At 37.4% G+C, this 14,161-nt stretch overlaps 2 protein-coding genes across 10 annotated transcripts in view; one reads left to right on the top strand and one right to left on the bottom strand.

The window, feature by feature from the left end:
- Nucleotides 1-14,161, bottom strand: part of SLC19A1 (solute carrier family 19 member 1) — a 96,683-nt gene that overhangs the window by 65,548 nt on the left and 16,974 nt on the right. The window lies entirely within an intron of this gene.
- Nucleotides 1-14,161, top strand: part of PCBP3 (poly(rC) binding protein 3) — a 68,182-nt gene that overhangs the window by 43,635 nt on the left and 10,386 nt on the right. For 5 of the 9 annotated variants that reach the window (XM_063430065.1, XM_063430069.1, XM_063430071.1 and 2 more), the window contains exons 9-11: nt 3,786-3,929; nt 7,841-7,882; nt 13,752-13,830. In XM_063430065.1, coding sequence (XP_063286135.1) covers nt 3,786-3,929; nt 7,841-7,882; nt 13,752-13,830 — 265 coding nt within the window. The remainder of the gene's footprint in view (nt 1-3,785; nt 3,930-7,840; nt 7,883-13,751; nt 13,831-14,161) is intronic. The other 4 variants (XM_063430066.1, XM_063430070.1, XM_063430072.1 and 1 more) reach the window with 1 other exon arrangement.

The following is a 14,161-nucleotide window of genomic DNA, read 5'->3' as shown; positions in this document are numbered from 1 at the left end:
GCCTACGTTTAAGGAGATAACATAAATACAAAAATTAGTTTAGCCTACTTAAGGGACAGAGCAGATTATATTAAAATCCTGTGTTACATTAGTCATGGAAGAAATATTAGTGCAGATATGCGCGTCATGGGTAACATTAGTCATGTAAAAATTTAAATAATATTAATTTACCTTCTGATGGAAAGATCAGTGTATATAATATTCCTATCTTGAGCTAAACAAGTTTTAGATTGAAAGATCAGTGTGGATTATAATAGTCTTAAATGAATAAATCCGTAATGATCATACACACATTCCTGTTATCATTAGCTTTGTTTGAAAGATCACTGCAGATCAAATGTACACCATGAGTTACATTCATTTTGGATAGAAAGATCAATGTAGATAATTGGATAATGTTGACACCCAGGTTTGCAATAGCATTTAATGGAAAGACAATTGTAGATAATATGATGTCTAGCGCTACTGTAGTCTTGGGTGGAAAGGATAGTGTAATATTTGCATCACTTGTTATAGTAGTAGTCAAAGGAAACATACAGATAATGTTCCTATCCTGGGTTATTTAATTGGTTAATGTAAAGATCAATGTAGATAGTATTAATGTCCAGGTTACATTAGTTCTGGACGGAAGGCTCAATGTAGATAGTGTTAATTTCACGGGTTACATTGTTACATTAGTTCTGGAGGGACGGATCGGTACATATAATATTGATGTCTTAGCTCACTTTAATAGTGACTGGAAGGATCGCTGTAGATAGTAATCATGATCAGGATTACATTACTTGTATAGGGAAGGATTGGTGTAGATAGTATTCAGGCCCTAGGTTACAATGGTTCTTGAGGGAAGGATAAGTGTAGATAATATTCATGTTCTGGACTACATTCGTTTTCTGGGGAAGGATCAATATAGATAATATTCATAGCAGGGGTTACGTTCGTTTTGGAGAGAAGGATCGGTGTCATACTATTCATGTCCTGGATTGCACTAGTTGTGGAGAGAAGGATCGGTGTAGATGATAGTCACATTAGTTTACAACGTAAAATCAGTGTATTTTAATGTATTCACATCCTGAGTTATATTAGTCTTGGAATGTAAGATGAGAAGCAATCAATAACACTCTGTAAATTTCACTTGCTTAATAGAGTAACAAAAAACAAACAAACAAACAAATAAAAAAAACACTGCTAAATTAAAGGTATATGCTAAAACAGGAACTGTATAGAATCAAAGAGGGTATTCCAAATTTTAGGCCAAAATAGCCAAATTGGTTATTTTATGTGTGCCTTCAATGTGTAATTCCATTCACAGTTCTTCTGTTTCCACATCAGCGGGTTGCATTTCCTCTTTATGAAATTCTAAACATTGCTTTATAGATGTTTAAAATGAATATTAAATAAATAAAAGATCTGTCAGGCAAAATAGTGACCTGCCACCAAAGTGGTAAATGTATCACAAATTACATTGATAAAACATTCTAACTGGTTAAATGCCAGATAGAAAAGCAACTCCTTGTTTGCATTCTAATGTAACACACATGTAAAGGGACTCTGTCAACAGTTATGTCATGCAAAAATAATATTGTATTTTATTATTTATTACTTGATTTTAATTGCTTGCATGGGTAACTAAAACTGTGACTTTCTAAGTTGCACTTTTCAACTTTACTTATAGGCACTCAGACCACTTAATTGAGACGAATGAGTTGCCTTTTAGTTTTAACCCTGTGATTTCAAAGATCTCTATTTAGTAGATATGGAGATGCTTACATTGCAGGGTTAAATACGCCTCTAGCGGCTGTTTAGCTGACAGCCATAAGAGTCACTGTTACTGTAAGAACTGAGTCAATCTCGATTCTCACTGCTAACCTCCAATAGCAATGCAGCACCCATGTGCTTTTAGTCCCCAATGCTCCTCGTAGGATTGGATTGAACTGTTAGATGTGGAGGGAAGGACGAGTGGCTGCAGGACTTAATCTTGGCACTGGAAAAAAAGGTAAGTAATGCAATTTTCCCCCAATATTTATTTCGATTTTTTTTGGGGGGTGCGGGCTAAATCTCAATGAAGAGGAGAGCACTGCAGATTTGTGTACCTAACACTGTAATGTTCTTTTACATTTCCCAATCTGAGTCACCATTGTTTTAAGGAGGACTTGGCTTGGGATCAGAATCAAGTGATGGGGAGTTTATCCCAAGTGTAGTCACACGTAGCAATGGTCAGTGCCCTTTCTACTGATCCCATTAGGTCCATGGTGCTGATGAAACACAGGTAATTTAGCATTATTCTGATGTGATAATTCCTGTAGATTTTTCCCCCTACACTGATCCCATCACTTACACACCTCATTAACCCTGTGAAACAGTTCACTTATTCATTGCTAGATATTCAGTCTTCCTTTTCATCCACACTTTCTATTCAAAGTCTCACATGGTCCAGTGCCTGTAACATTACCTGTGGTCCTTGCTTGTTATCCTCTATACCACCTGAGTACTTTGTTGTTTTGTCACACACGTTGGATGCTGTTCCATCAAGTCATATTGCAATATATTTAATTTCACAGTGCATGATCCAGTGTTTCATATGTGCACCAACATTCACAAAGATTCTAAATTGCACGACTGTTGCTACACTATCATAGCTCACTATGCCGTGATACACCATCCAGACTTTAACCCCTTAAGGACCAAACTTCTGGAATAAAAGGGAATCATGACATGTCACACATGTCATGTGTCCTCAAGGGGTTAATGTCTTTGTTGTGTCTTCTGGTATTCCCAGTAGCACACTATATATTATACAGCTTGTTTATATTTAATTTAATACTTGGTACTCTTGACTCAGCATGGCTTCTCAATACATGTTTTCTGTTTTTCAAACACCTTGTTCCAGACTATCCCATCTGCTTGCTGGCTCTCTTTCTCCACTCACTATAGTCACTGCATTAATCCTGGCCTCTCGAAGGTTTAGTAATACACGTCCTTCTGGTTTCCCTATTCTTAGGATAGTATGTTAATTCAAATCTTGTATGTTGGGACACCCCAACTGTATGACAGTACCTCATAACTTTCTGCAGACTAGTAAAATCTTTTTTTATACTCCCTAAAGAAATGCTTTGTTGGTATCCTGATTTATAAATCTCTCCACATTTGTGCATACCATCACATTGTTTGGACTCTCCTTATGAACAGCAGTACTCTCTAGTGTTTAGACATATATAAATAAATGATTACACTAATTTATCAAACAATTATTACATTTTGGGTCATTTGGGCCTTTTAGATCATTATGGTATAAACTTAATTACTAATTTTTAAACCAACTTTGTATCTCTCTAAATAGGTCAAAGTGAACATTCTCAGGTCCTGAAGTGTATAGCTTGTAGTTCCTCGTGTGTAATTTTTGCTCAATTATGTGGACCAAACAATACAATTTTCTCCATCATTTGGATGCATAGATAAACATACATTACAGACAATGTCATTTTTGCATGACTAATGTTCCTTTAAAGTGACAGTACTCACTAATATATATTATAAAATCTTCTATTACTTCTATAAGACTTTCTGTTAAATAATTGAATGCATTTATTTTCTCTAGTTCCTATCAAGCCGCTTGATATATATATATATATATATTTACATATATATTCCTTGAGTATTTTATTTTCTTACTCATTATAAATCTGAGATTATTCAACACTTTATGATTGTCAGTTGTTAATGGTGGGTGTTTGTATCTTGTGAGGATGCATTAATATTATCTCTCCCTCTCCTGTCCCTTCTCCTAGTCCCCACCAAAAGGTGCCACCATTCCCTACCGTCCAAAACCCGCCTCCGCCCCTGTCATTTTTGCAGGTGGCCAGGTAAGAGCGGACCCGCTGGGTGCCTCCACTGCCAACCTCAGCCTATTGCTGCAGCACCAGCCTCTGCCCGTTAGTTTGCAAACATTTTCTTGCATGTTTTCTCATCCTGCAAATGATCACTTGTCGAGCAGGAACATAAGACCTGAGAACCTGCCGGCCCTCTGTGAGCATCACACCTAGAATCAAGCATATTTTATTCTGTATCCTACCTTGAGTGGGTTAACTGTACCACTGGTTTTCACTGAATTCCAAGAGAGCTGATTAAACATTTTGTTCAAGAGTAACCAGTTAACAGATCATGATGAAACTTCGGTGTAGCTACTCATTATAGGATCCAAATGTTTCCACTAGGGGTCAAACTACAGACATTGCAGCTAGTGAAATACACAAAAGTTCAACAGCGAGGAGGAGCCCTGATCTATGTTGTAGAAAAGAGCAAAGATCAGTGTTTTTCTGTGATTTGCAGGGGAGTCTGCAATATGGTTAGAATTTGTTTGTTTTGTCCTGCACTCTGTGGACCCTTTGGGACTCAGAATTTTGGGATTTAATATCATATCCTGGGATCTACGTCATAAGGAACCACAAAGTGCACATGAAAGAGTCAATGAAGACTCAGTTCTCAGGTTTCCTTTACAATCAACTCCCAAGGATGAGCCTACTTAATACAAAAACTACTGAGATAAAGTATTGGGGAAAAAGAAAGGATTGAAAGGCATGGTTTAGAAGAAAAGAGAGAGTTTAAATTGGTTAAAAAAACAAAACAGTTTTAGAGGGGTAAATAGATTTAATTGAAAATGTTAGAAGATTTTTTAAGTCCGAATGATGGAAAGAGATATTTGTCTTTTGCTCCTTGTCCTTCAAGCTTGTGTTGTGGTAATGTAGGTAACAGTCTGAAAGGAGAAAGACTGAAGTGGAAATTATCATAGATAGATGAGGGATGAAATCTTGAAATGAGAAGTACGCAAAACGCTGAAAATAGGATAAAAAGTGGGATAGTAGGTAGCTGGGGTAGAGATGTGGATATAAAGGTAAGATAGTAAGGACCATGAGTTGGCATAAATGAAAGAAAAGGGCTGCAGGGGAATATTGTGAAAACGTATAGGAACGAAAAAGGGAAGAGAGTGCAAATAATTAAGGAAGGGATACAAAACTGGGAGGATAGGGAAATCTGCGGCAAGTTGGGAAGACAGAGAAGATATGGCAATGATTAGAGGGGGACATAGGCTACAAACATATTCTCATGCTGCGGCCCTGTCTTTCATGTTCTTCCACTATTTTTTCATACGGAGTTCATTCAAATTCTGATTTGCTCTTTTATATATATCTAGTAGAAAAACGTCACCTAGGAGGCTCGTGTCATCAAACTATTTCCTTCTAAAAACCTATCCCTTCAATGTGAGAATCTGAGGCTCGGTTACCAAATTTAAGACTCAATGCCAAGTTTTGAAAGTTCCCAGGTATACCAATCACAAAGTCTTCAGAACAAATGTTTAACATCCCTAGTTTATTATACAGAATGGATCTACTATGGCTAATACTACTAATATAAATCCATTATAAGAATAAGTTACTCCCTTCTTGAGAATTTAAATGTAGATATTGTACATTATATTATATTTTAACATTGTGGTGCTTTGTGGGCCGGCAGAAGCACTCAGAGCTAATGATCACCTGTTCTTTGCATGAAATAAGTTGTTAAAAATGGGGGATGCTGCAACGTATTGTGTAGTACACACGGTGATTTGACTTAATACACTTATTGATGTTTTATAAAGGCTGCTTTAGAATTCTTGTATTATATAAGAGTTAGTTTGAATCACTGGCATATATACTACATTTGAGTGGTTTTTAACCATAGATTAACACCCAAGATTTTCACTTTGCCATTAGCGGTTTCCGCAGGCATAAAATATTTATCATATGTCAGAAAACTGACTGTAAATTGCTCACTGAAGATGCACACAGCCTTCTACTGTGCAACAGTTGACCGTTCTGACACTGGAAGATTACTGTGATAATTTTACAATTGTAGAATGAGTTGCCATGTCATTACTATGTATGTAACTTTGATCTGTGCCAAAAAGGTTAAGAACCACTGAAATAACATCTAATCATTAAACATCAGTCTCTGGAAGATTATTATTATTGGCATTAATATAGTGCTAACTTATTCAGCAATGCTTTACAATATTATCAAGTGGGGGATTTAACAATAAATGAGACAATTAAAATGAGCTTGCATTCTAGAGGATGACATGAAAAGCCATTATCTCTCTTGTGTACTTGCCCATTATTATATATATTGTGTGTTTTTAATTTCAAGCACCATAACCACTACAGCCTGTTGGAATGATTTTGGTGTTAGCTTTCTACTGGCACCATTTGCTGGTTCAGTGCCAGACCATTTCAATAAGGGTGACTCAAACCAAGGGTCACCCAGGCACCCTGAGCCCTTGACCGCTCGCTCACAGTATTGCTAATACAAAAGTTGCGCTTCCACGATAGAAATGTCAATTTGACCACGGGAACCCATCAATAAGCAACGTCAGAAACAAAACAGCCAGAAAGAGGGTAACCTACCCTATCAAACTAACCATTATAGAGAAACACCGCAAACCTCAAACAGCCACCAATACAGGTATGAGCAGACTAACTGCATAAAAGGAAAGAGACCAAAAACGAGGTCCCTGAACCCCACACTGCCGCACGGCAAACACCAAGCCAACTGACCACACCATGCAACAACAGCTCTCCCACAAAACCCTAAGACATAAAGATATGAATGTGGAAACTACTGCGCACCTGTACTATTTTGGCTGTACCACCCCTACCCTCTTTCTTTTCTGTACCCTAATATTTTTTACCTCATTGAAAAACAACAAATAAAGAATGTTTAAAAAAAAGAAATGTCAATTTGTATACATTTAGACGGTATTGATTGGCTAAAAGCATAGGCCCTCCAAATTTAGATAAAATTCATATTGCTAATTAGCAATATGGGGAGTGAGAGGTTAAGCTGTGGACAACTGGGGAGGCTCTCATCTTGCGCCAAATTCTCAAAAACAGTTTGACACAGAATTCGGGCACAGCAATCGGTTGTAGTGATTATGGTGCTTAAAGTGGTTACGGACATTTGCATATTTTTAATTGGCAAGTTTCACTAATGCATTAACTGACTTTAAATGAGTAATGCATTAAAAGTCAGTAGAAAAGCAAAATAGAATGTCAGTATTTTCACCCTTGAGTATTGTTTCAGTGCATGCCTGTTTATGTGCCTGCATAGGTCAACATTTACTTAACAGTTCTCGGTAATAAGACATGAAGCTGCCTGTTACAGATGATTTTAATTATATTTTGTACTTCTCTCCTTTTAAAGACCATACTGGTCTATAGTCTATCATGTCATATCTTATTTGGAAAGTCTTTAAGGACAGTTCTGTAACAATGGCATGGATTTTCTTAGTCCTTATTGGGTTACATGTAGGACAACTGGTACCCCATAAAAAGTGCAAGCACTTGATAAAAGGGCATTTCTTCTCAACTTGTTGTATATGTTACGACACCAAAATTACAACTCATTGAGTACAAAAAAAATTCTAAATTCATTAGCCATATAATTATACAAAACATCAGGGGTTCTTACTGCTTAGAACTGTGTGGATATGGACTGAATTAATGGTGTACCATACCCATGACACTTGGAGACATGTCCGAGACATGTTAATGAAAATAATCATCACCACATCTGTCTGTCCACATAAACAAATATTTTTGTGATGTTGACTATGTAATATGTTGTCAGTAGCATGTAGAACACTAAAACTGGAACATAACATGATGTACATGTGTAAGTCCAAATGAATGCTGGACTTTATACCATACTGGACCCTAAACATACTTAGTATATGTATCCTATAAAAAAAATAAAAACAGGCTTCTGAAAATCTTGAAGACATAAATGTTGTTCTCTTCTGTTTCAGGCCTACTCTATTCAAGGACAGTATGCCATCCCGCACCCTGATGTGAGTTCTGATCTTTCTTTGTGTTAACCCACCTACCTCCTGGCTCACACTTTCCCAGCATGCTGGTGTTACTGATAATTAATATTAGCTCATAATATTAATACGTCTGAGATGGGAGCTCTGTATCCGTTACACTGTGGGCAGCCATGGGGCACGTGTTACTCTTTGAGAGAGAATATTTTAGTTCCTGCCGTGTGTTCTTGTTTTCCATTTTCTTTTAATCTTTACCAGCTATACCTTCTAGAATAAATGCATTACTGAATCCCACAATAATGAGAAAACATCTAATATCTTAGTGCAGTCATTTTGAAGCTGATTATTTGGTAACATAGCACCACAGGATTTGGCATCTACGGGCGTATTTTATAACAGTGAGAGGTGGGATGATGGCAACCTAATTTTAACGTTATGGACATAAAAACGGGTTTGGAGAAATATCTCAAGCTTTTAAGTAGATTTCTTTTTCAGCTGTCTTATTTTAATCTAAATTGTGAGTGTTGTTGGTTAACTTATGATAGCTCATTTTGTAGTCCACGATCATTGTGTTATTTCTGATATTTAAGTCAACAATCCAGAACCATCACAGTTAAATGGAGCATTTTAAGTAATCCTATCCACTTTGACTGCATGAAGTGGTTATGATTCAAGGAATCCTTTTTCTGTCCAACCATATCTGAGTGCTTTGACAAAAACTGTGACTCATCTTGCACCCAAAGTCTGGCAACTCATCTCAGATAATGAGGAGACTTCACTTCAGTGTTATCCATCCAGAGCCAGCGAATACTGAATGGCATGGAAAGGTTACGAACATTCGGCTAAGCTACCCCAAGCACTCATACGCTGATGGCAAGGAGCCAGTCTTTGGGTGCCAGGAGAGATGGTTTTTATGTCACCTGTAGAAAATACGCAGTAGCACCCAAACACTCCTTGCACCATGCCGGAGGATACTGATATGCAGCCCTGCTTGCACAGCTAGAATAAGCTGTATTATGAATGGCAGGGGCATAATTTCAAAATAATTTTTCTTCTTTTGAATCATGCATATGTTTACAATTCTGCCAGGTCAGTGTTTAGGTTGCGTTTTTTACATTATACACAGTTACACACTGTTTAATGGCAAGCTATTTGGTTAACTCTAATCATCATTTTCAGATGTTTCACATACGACATTACATTCTAAAATAGTTTGATTAACTTCCAGGAAAAGTACCAAAGCACTTTCTTCTTTTACTATCTCATCACCATTCAAGTTTACAATCATTATTTTATCAAATATCCTGTAGATTTGAGGTAATCAGCAATTATGTCTCCAGCTGTAAGGGAACTGTATGTTAACGATGCTCAATAATCATAAGAGTGTGTCCATGACTATCTGAGCATCACATAAGCTATATTTCCACAACAACTGGATCAGGCGTGTATCCAGGGAGGGAGGGAGTACCAGGGCAAGTGCTCCACCCAAGAGGCCATACAGGTATCCATGCAAGGTTATCTGATGTGGGTACCTGATTTGTAACTCCTTCTCAACCCAGTGCAGGCATTTGTTTATTACATAATGTGTGCACAGTGCCATGGTAGTGATAGTACAAGCAGCATATACAATGTCTGGACTCTGCACTTTGGTGCCATGGATAATCTTTAGAGAGAAGGGATAAACGTTATGTTCTATTCCTGCCCCACCTCACAGCCCCCGGCACCAAACTGAACTGAGCACTGTTGTAGGATTGTTAGTCCCAGGCTACTCTGCCAACTACCACAAGAACAGGTATGGAGTGAATAACTGTGTCATTGGGAAAAGGAACAGACGGGGGTGGGGAGTAAGTAACAGAAGGCTGGAGGGAGAATATGGAGAAAAGAAGGTGTGGGGGAAGAATATGAGGAGAAGGCAGAAAGGAGAGAGAATATAGAGAAAATCACAGAAAGTGGGAAAGGGAATCTGGAGAGGAGAGGTGGGGGAAGGAGGACAGGTGGAAAGATGTTCAGTAGTAGTGGGAGAATGGTAAATGTTAGGAATCTGATTAGAGAGTTTTATTTCTGTGGTACTCTGTTATGCTCTCAAACACAGTGAATATTACATTAATTACCCCCAGCAAGACACTGGATCTTCACTAACGTCTACATTGTAAACATGCAATGCCGAGACTGGGTTCTAGCACTGCCCCTTAACTGGATTGCTGCCAAATGTCTAAACATGCTATGTTTCTTTTTGGGGGTATAGACTACATGTCCAAATTAACAGTTGCCCTAATATTAAAACTTTCATTATGAGCAAAATTGATGCAATATGATAAACTATCACTATATCATAAAAAACATTTTTACAGAGTATTTTTTGTATAAATAGCATGAATGTTCTAAACATACATACACATAATGTTGCCCATAAACCTGCACAATCTATCAAGGAAAAGTCAGTCTGTCCCTTTTGTAGTGATGTTAAATAATGTAAATCAATCAATTATTTTGCATGTTTTATAGTTACAAGCTCTCCAGACTTTTATATAACATCAAGTTACTGCATTGCAACAGTGTTTAACTATAGATTTATTTTGAACAATATTTAGCATTTTCTTTTTTCTGTTAATTACTACATAAACTCACACTAACTAAAAATGATCTACAAGGGAGTGAATTTGAAATAGAGAATTAATGTTTCATTTAGTTTTGGATTCAGGTGATTCCATTGGGAGCCATCCAAAAAAAATAACAGTGAATGTATCCCCTCATTGTCCATAACAATGACTATTAATAGCAATAATCCATCATTTAAAAAAAACAAAAAAAAACTTGTGAATGTAAATAGTATAACCTTAGATAAAGGGATAATAAACCACCTTGTCCCATCAAATATCTTAGGAGGTGACTCAGCAGAATAGGACTGCAGTGCTAAGTAGAAAGAACTAATATGTCTGCACAAAGTCAGGTATTGTCAATGTGCATCATAATATTACAAAGTATTATAGTGATGTCCCGAACAGTTCGCCGGGAACCGCTCGCCGGCGAACATAGCGTGTTCGCGGTCGCGGACACGCGTGATGTTCGGTCCGCCCCCTATTCGTCATCATTGAGTAAACTTTGACCCTGTACCTCACAGTCAGCAGACACATTCCAGCCAATCAGCAGCAGACCCTCCCTCCCAGACCCTCCCACCTCCATGACGAATAGGGGTTGGACCGAACATCGCGCGTGTTCGAGACAGCGAACACGCTATGTTCGCTGGCGAACGTTTCCTGGCGAACTGTTCGGGACATCACTACAAGGTAAGGCTCTTGTGGGGGGGACTTGTCTATAGAATAACTGTGATTGGTTGGCTGTGCACAACTAAATGGACATTATAAAAACTCTAGAGTACACCTGTGAATAGCTCGTCATGCTTGAACTCTCCATCCACTGTCCTCGAGGGTCTGTATTGTGTCATTTTTTTGCAGGTTTTATTTTTTTCCAGAGAGTTTCGTGATCAGGTTTGATCATCAGGAGGTTTTTTTTTTTTTGCTATATTTTTTTCATTATGATATATAGTAGTTATTAGAGTGAGAATATTGATAGGATATTTATGTGTTGCTTTTGGAGCCTTAACCATTGGTGTAGGGCGTTTAACCATTTAGGGCGAGGGAACTGGGTATCTGATGGCCCAATTTAGGGGAAGCAGGGGAAGGTTTTTTATTTGGACCATAGAGCTTGGGTATGCTCTGTACCAATAGTTATTAGAGGGTGGACTCAACACTGTCCATAGTTCTGTTATTGTTTTAATATTTATTTACATTTTAATATTTTTTTTCCCCTAAACCCAAATGATCAGAGGTAGAGAGAAATTGGTAGGTTACCGGGCCCCTACTTGTTATATTTTTACCATCCACCTTACCTCATCTTGGGATGAGGAAGGGGTAAGAGGCTATTCTCCGTACAGTGGGTGAGAGAGCAGATTGTTTATCTCATGCTGCATCCCAGACATATTTTATTAGTTTTTTTTAAAGATTTAATTATAATGGCAGTACTATGACCACAAAGACACCTGCTTTTAATACCAGGAAAAAACCTTACATTGAAAGTTACTCACTGACGTCAGTCCAAGTGCTGTGCTGGTAAATAAAACAGAAGATTTCCAGCCACAAGTAATTTCTTGGGATACATAACTTTTTTAGCAACTGGTAAATCATCATGATTATGTATATATGTGTACATTTAATATGCTAGCCACATGGAGCCTTCTAAAAAATGCAGACATGCTAGATGTTCTTATTCAGCATTGCCCTCCTACTCCGATGATTTACCATCTAACCTCTCGATTCCCTTGAGTGATAAAGATGATTCACATTCACAAATGTTTTTTCACGTTTTGTAAGTGGCACAACACTGACCATGCCAATGAGAATAGAAATCTTAACTACTTGTCACAAGAAATTCATTATGTAGTTCCCATGCATTGAGGTAAGCTGACTGACTGTCACTCTGAGAAGGTATAGCGAAGGTGTAGTGAGTTGAGAATAGGAAACTCTGAAACTCTGAATTATGTGATTGCATCACATCTTACTTTAAGGGACACTATAGTAACCAAAACAATAGTAGATTAATGAGGCATGGTTAGTGTATAGATTATGCCTCTGAATTTTCACTGCTCAATTTCTTCAATTTAGGAGTTAAATCACCTTTTGTTTCTGTTTATGCAGCTTTAGCAACACCTCATCTAGCTGTAACTGACACAGCCTACATGAAAAAATGGTTTCATTTTCAATCAGATATTAACTTGCTTTATGCATTTTTATCTCCTGCTATGTAAATTGAGCTTTAATTGCATACATGCGGTTTCTACAGGATCTCACAACTATTAACACAGCAATTCTAAAATAAACAGAATTTATAATAAAGGAAGTATAAACATTTGATGTCTCTTTACAGGAACAGTTTAGGAAGGCTGTGCAAGTCACATGCAGGGAGGTGTAACTAGGGCTGTATAAACAAATGATTTAACTTCTAAATTGCTGAGAATTGGGCAATGAGGCTGCAGGGGCATGGTCTATACATCAACACTGCTTCATTAAGCTAAAGTTGTTCTGGTAACTATATTGTCCCTTCATGAGGTCCAATAGGCTTATTCTAAATATTCTAAACCATATATACTTATGGGTATACTGAAATTGTAGGTACTATTAACATATGTGTTTAATAATGTTATAAAGACATTGGAGTGACAGATCCACTTTATATACATACACATGTATTCGTGGGTGCTGCCATCTTGATTCAACCTTGTAGAACTCCACTCATGATGAGCTCAATGTCAATATTATATTATGCTCAAGGTAAAACACAAAAATGTGTAATGGGTGACAAACTATTCATACCGTCAGAGCAACTTTACCAGGGGAAATTAATTGGTTAATTGAGTATCCTTTGGTATGGTGCACATTAATTGGTTTTGTTATTAGTAGTAAAATATATATACCAATGCTTTAACAGTTATCTTAATGATGTTCAGTGCCAATACATTGCATATAAATTATTATCTTACTGGATAATGAGAAACTATTAATTGCACCCTTAATTTTTTGTGTTCTACTTTTTTTTCCCAACTGTTACCACTAGCTCTAACAATGGGTTCTTTGCTTTATGTTGTGCGAGATGTAACACTCCAATGCAGATACTTTGTATAGAATGTGAGTTCCATCCTCCATCCTATTCTGGCAATGATACATTGAATAATGATATTCTCTCTATTGCCACGTTCTCTTGTCTCTGAAGTGACCACGTGTCTCATGGTTCCCTGGTAATTTGCTTTATTTTATTATTTGACTCTGTTTTCTTGTGCCTGTGACTTCTTGTACTCTCTAACAATAACCTTCTTAGTTCTAATGTCCCTCCTACCCCTCAGCAGTTGACCAAGCTCCACCAGTTGGCCATGCAGCAAACCCCCTTTACTCCCCTCGGACAGACCACCCCTGCTTTCCCTGGTACGTACCCAACTTTCCCGTTCTAGAGTCTTCCTTCTCTTTTCTTCTTTTCTCACGTCTCAGGCATTGTCATTATGTTTCTTTCATCCATGTTTATTATGCACTATATTTTCTTAAAAAACACCTTTAGCGTTAGTCACATCCATCATAAATAATGTACCCAATATTTTATTATCTGGCTGTATTAATTAAACCTTGTATGTTGTTTCCTGGTTACACCGATTAGTCCTAATTGAATCTGCTGGATAGAAAACATTGTACATCAGTTTCTGAGCTTTTTTAGAAGATGTCGGAAAATGCTGATCTCCTGAAGGGCAAGAGAGTTAAATTT

This window comes from Pelobates fuscus, chromosome 8, assembly GCF_036172605.1.
Source record: "Pelobates fuscus isolate aPelFus1 chromosome 8, aPelFus1.pri, whole genome shotgun sequence".
Taxonomy (NCBI): domain Eukaryota; kingdom Metazoa; phylum Chordata; class Amphibia; order Anura; family Pelobatidae; genus Pelobates; species Pelobates fuscus.
The sequence above is the reverse complement of the archived record's forward strand: the minus strand, read 5'-3'. Positions and strand labels throughout refer to the sequence as shown.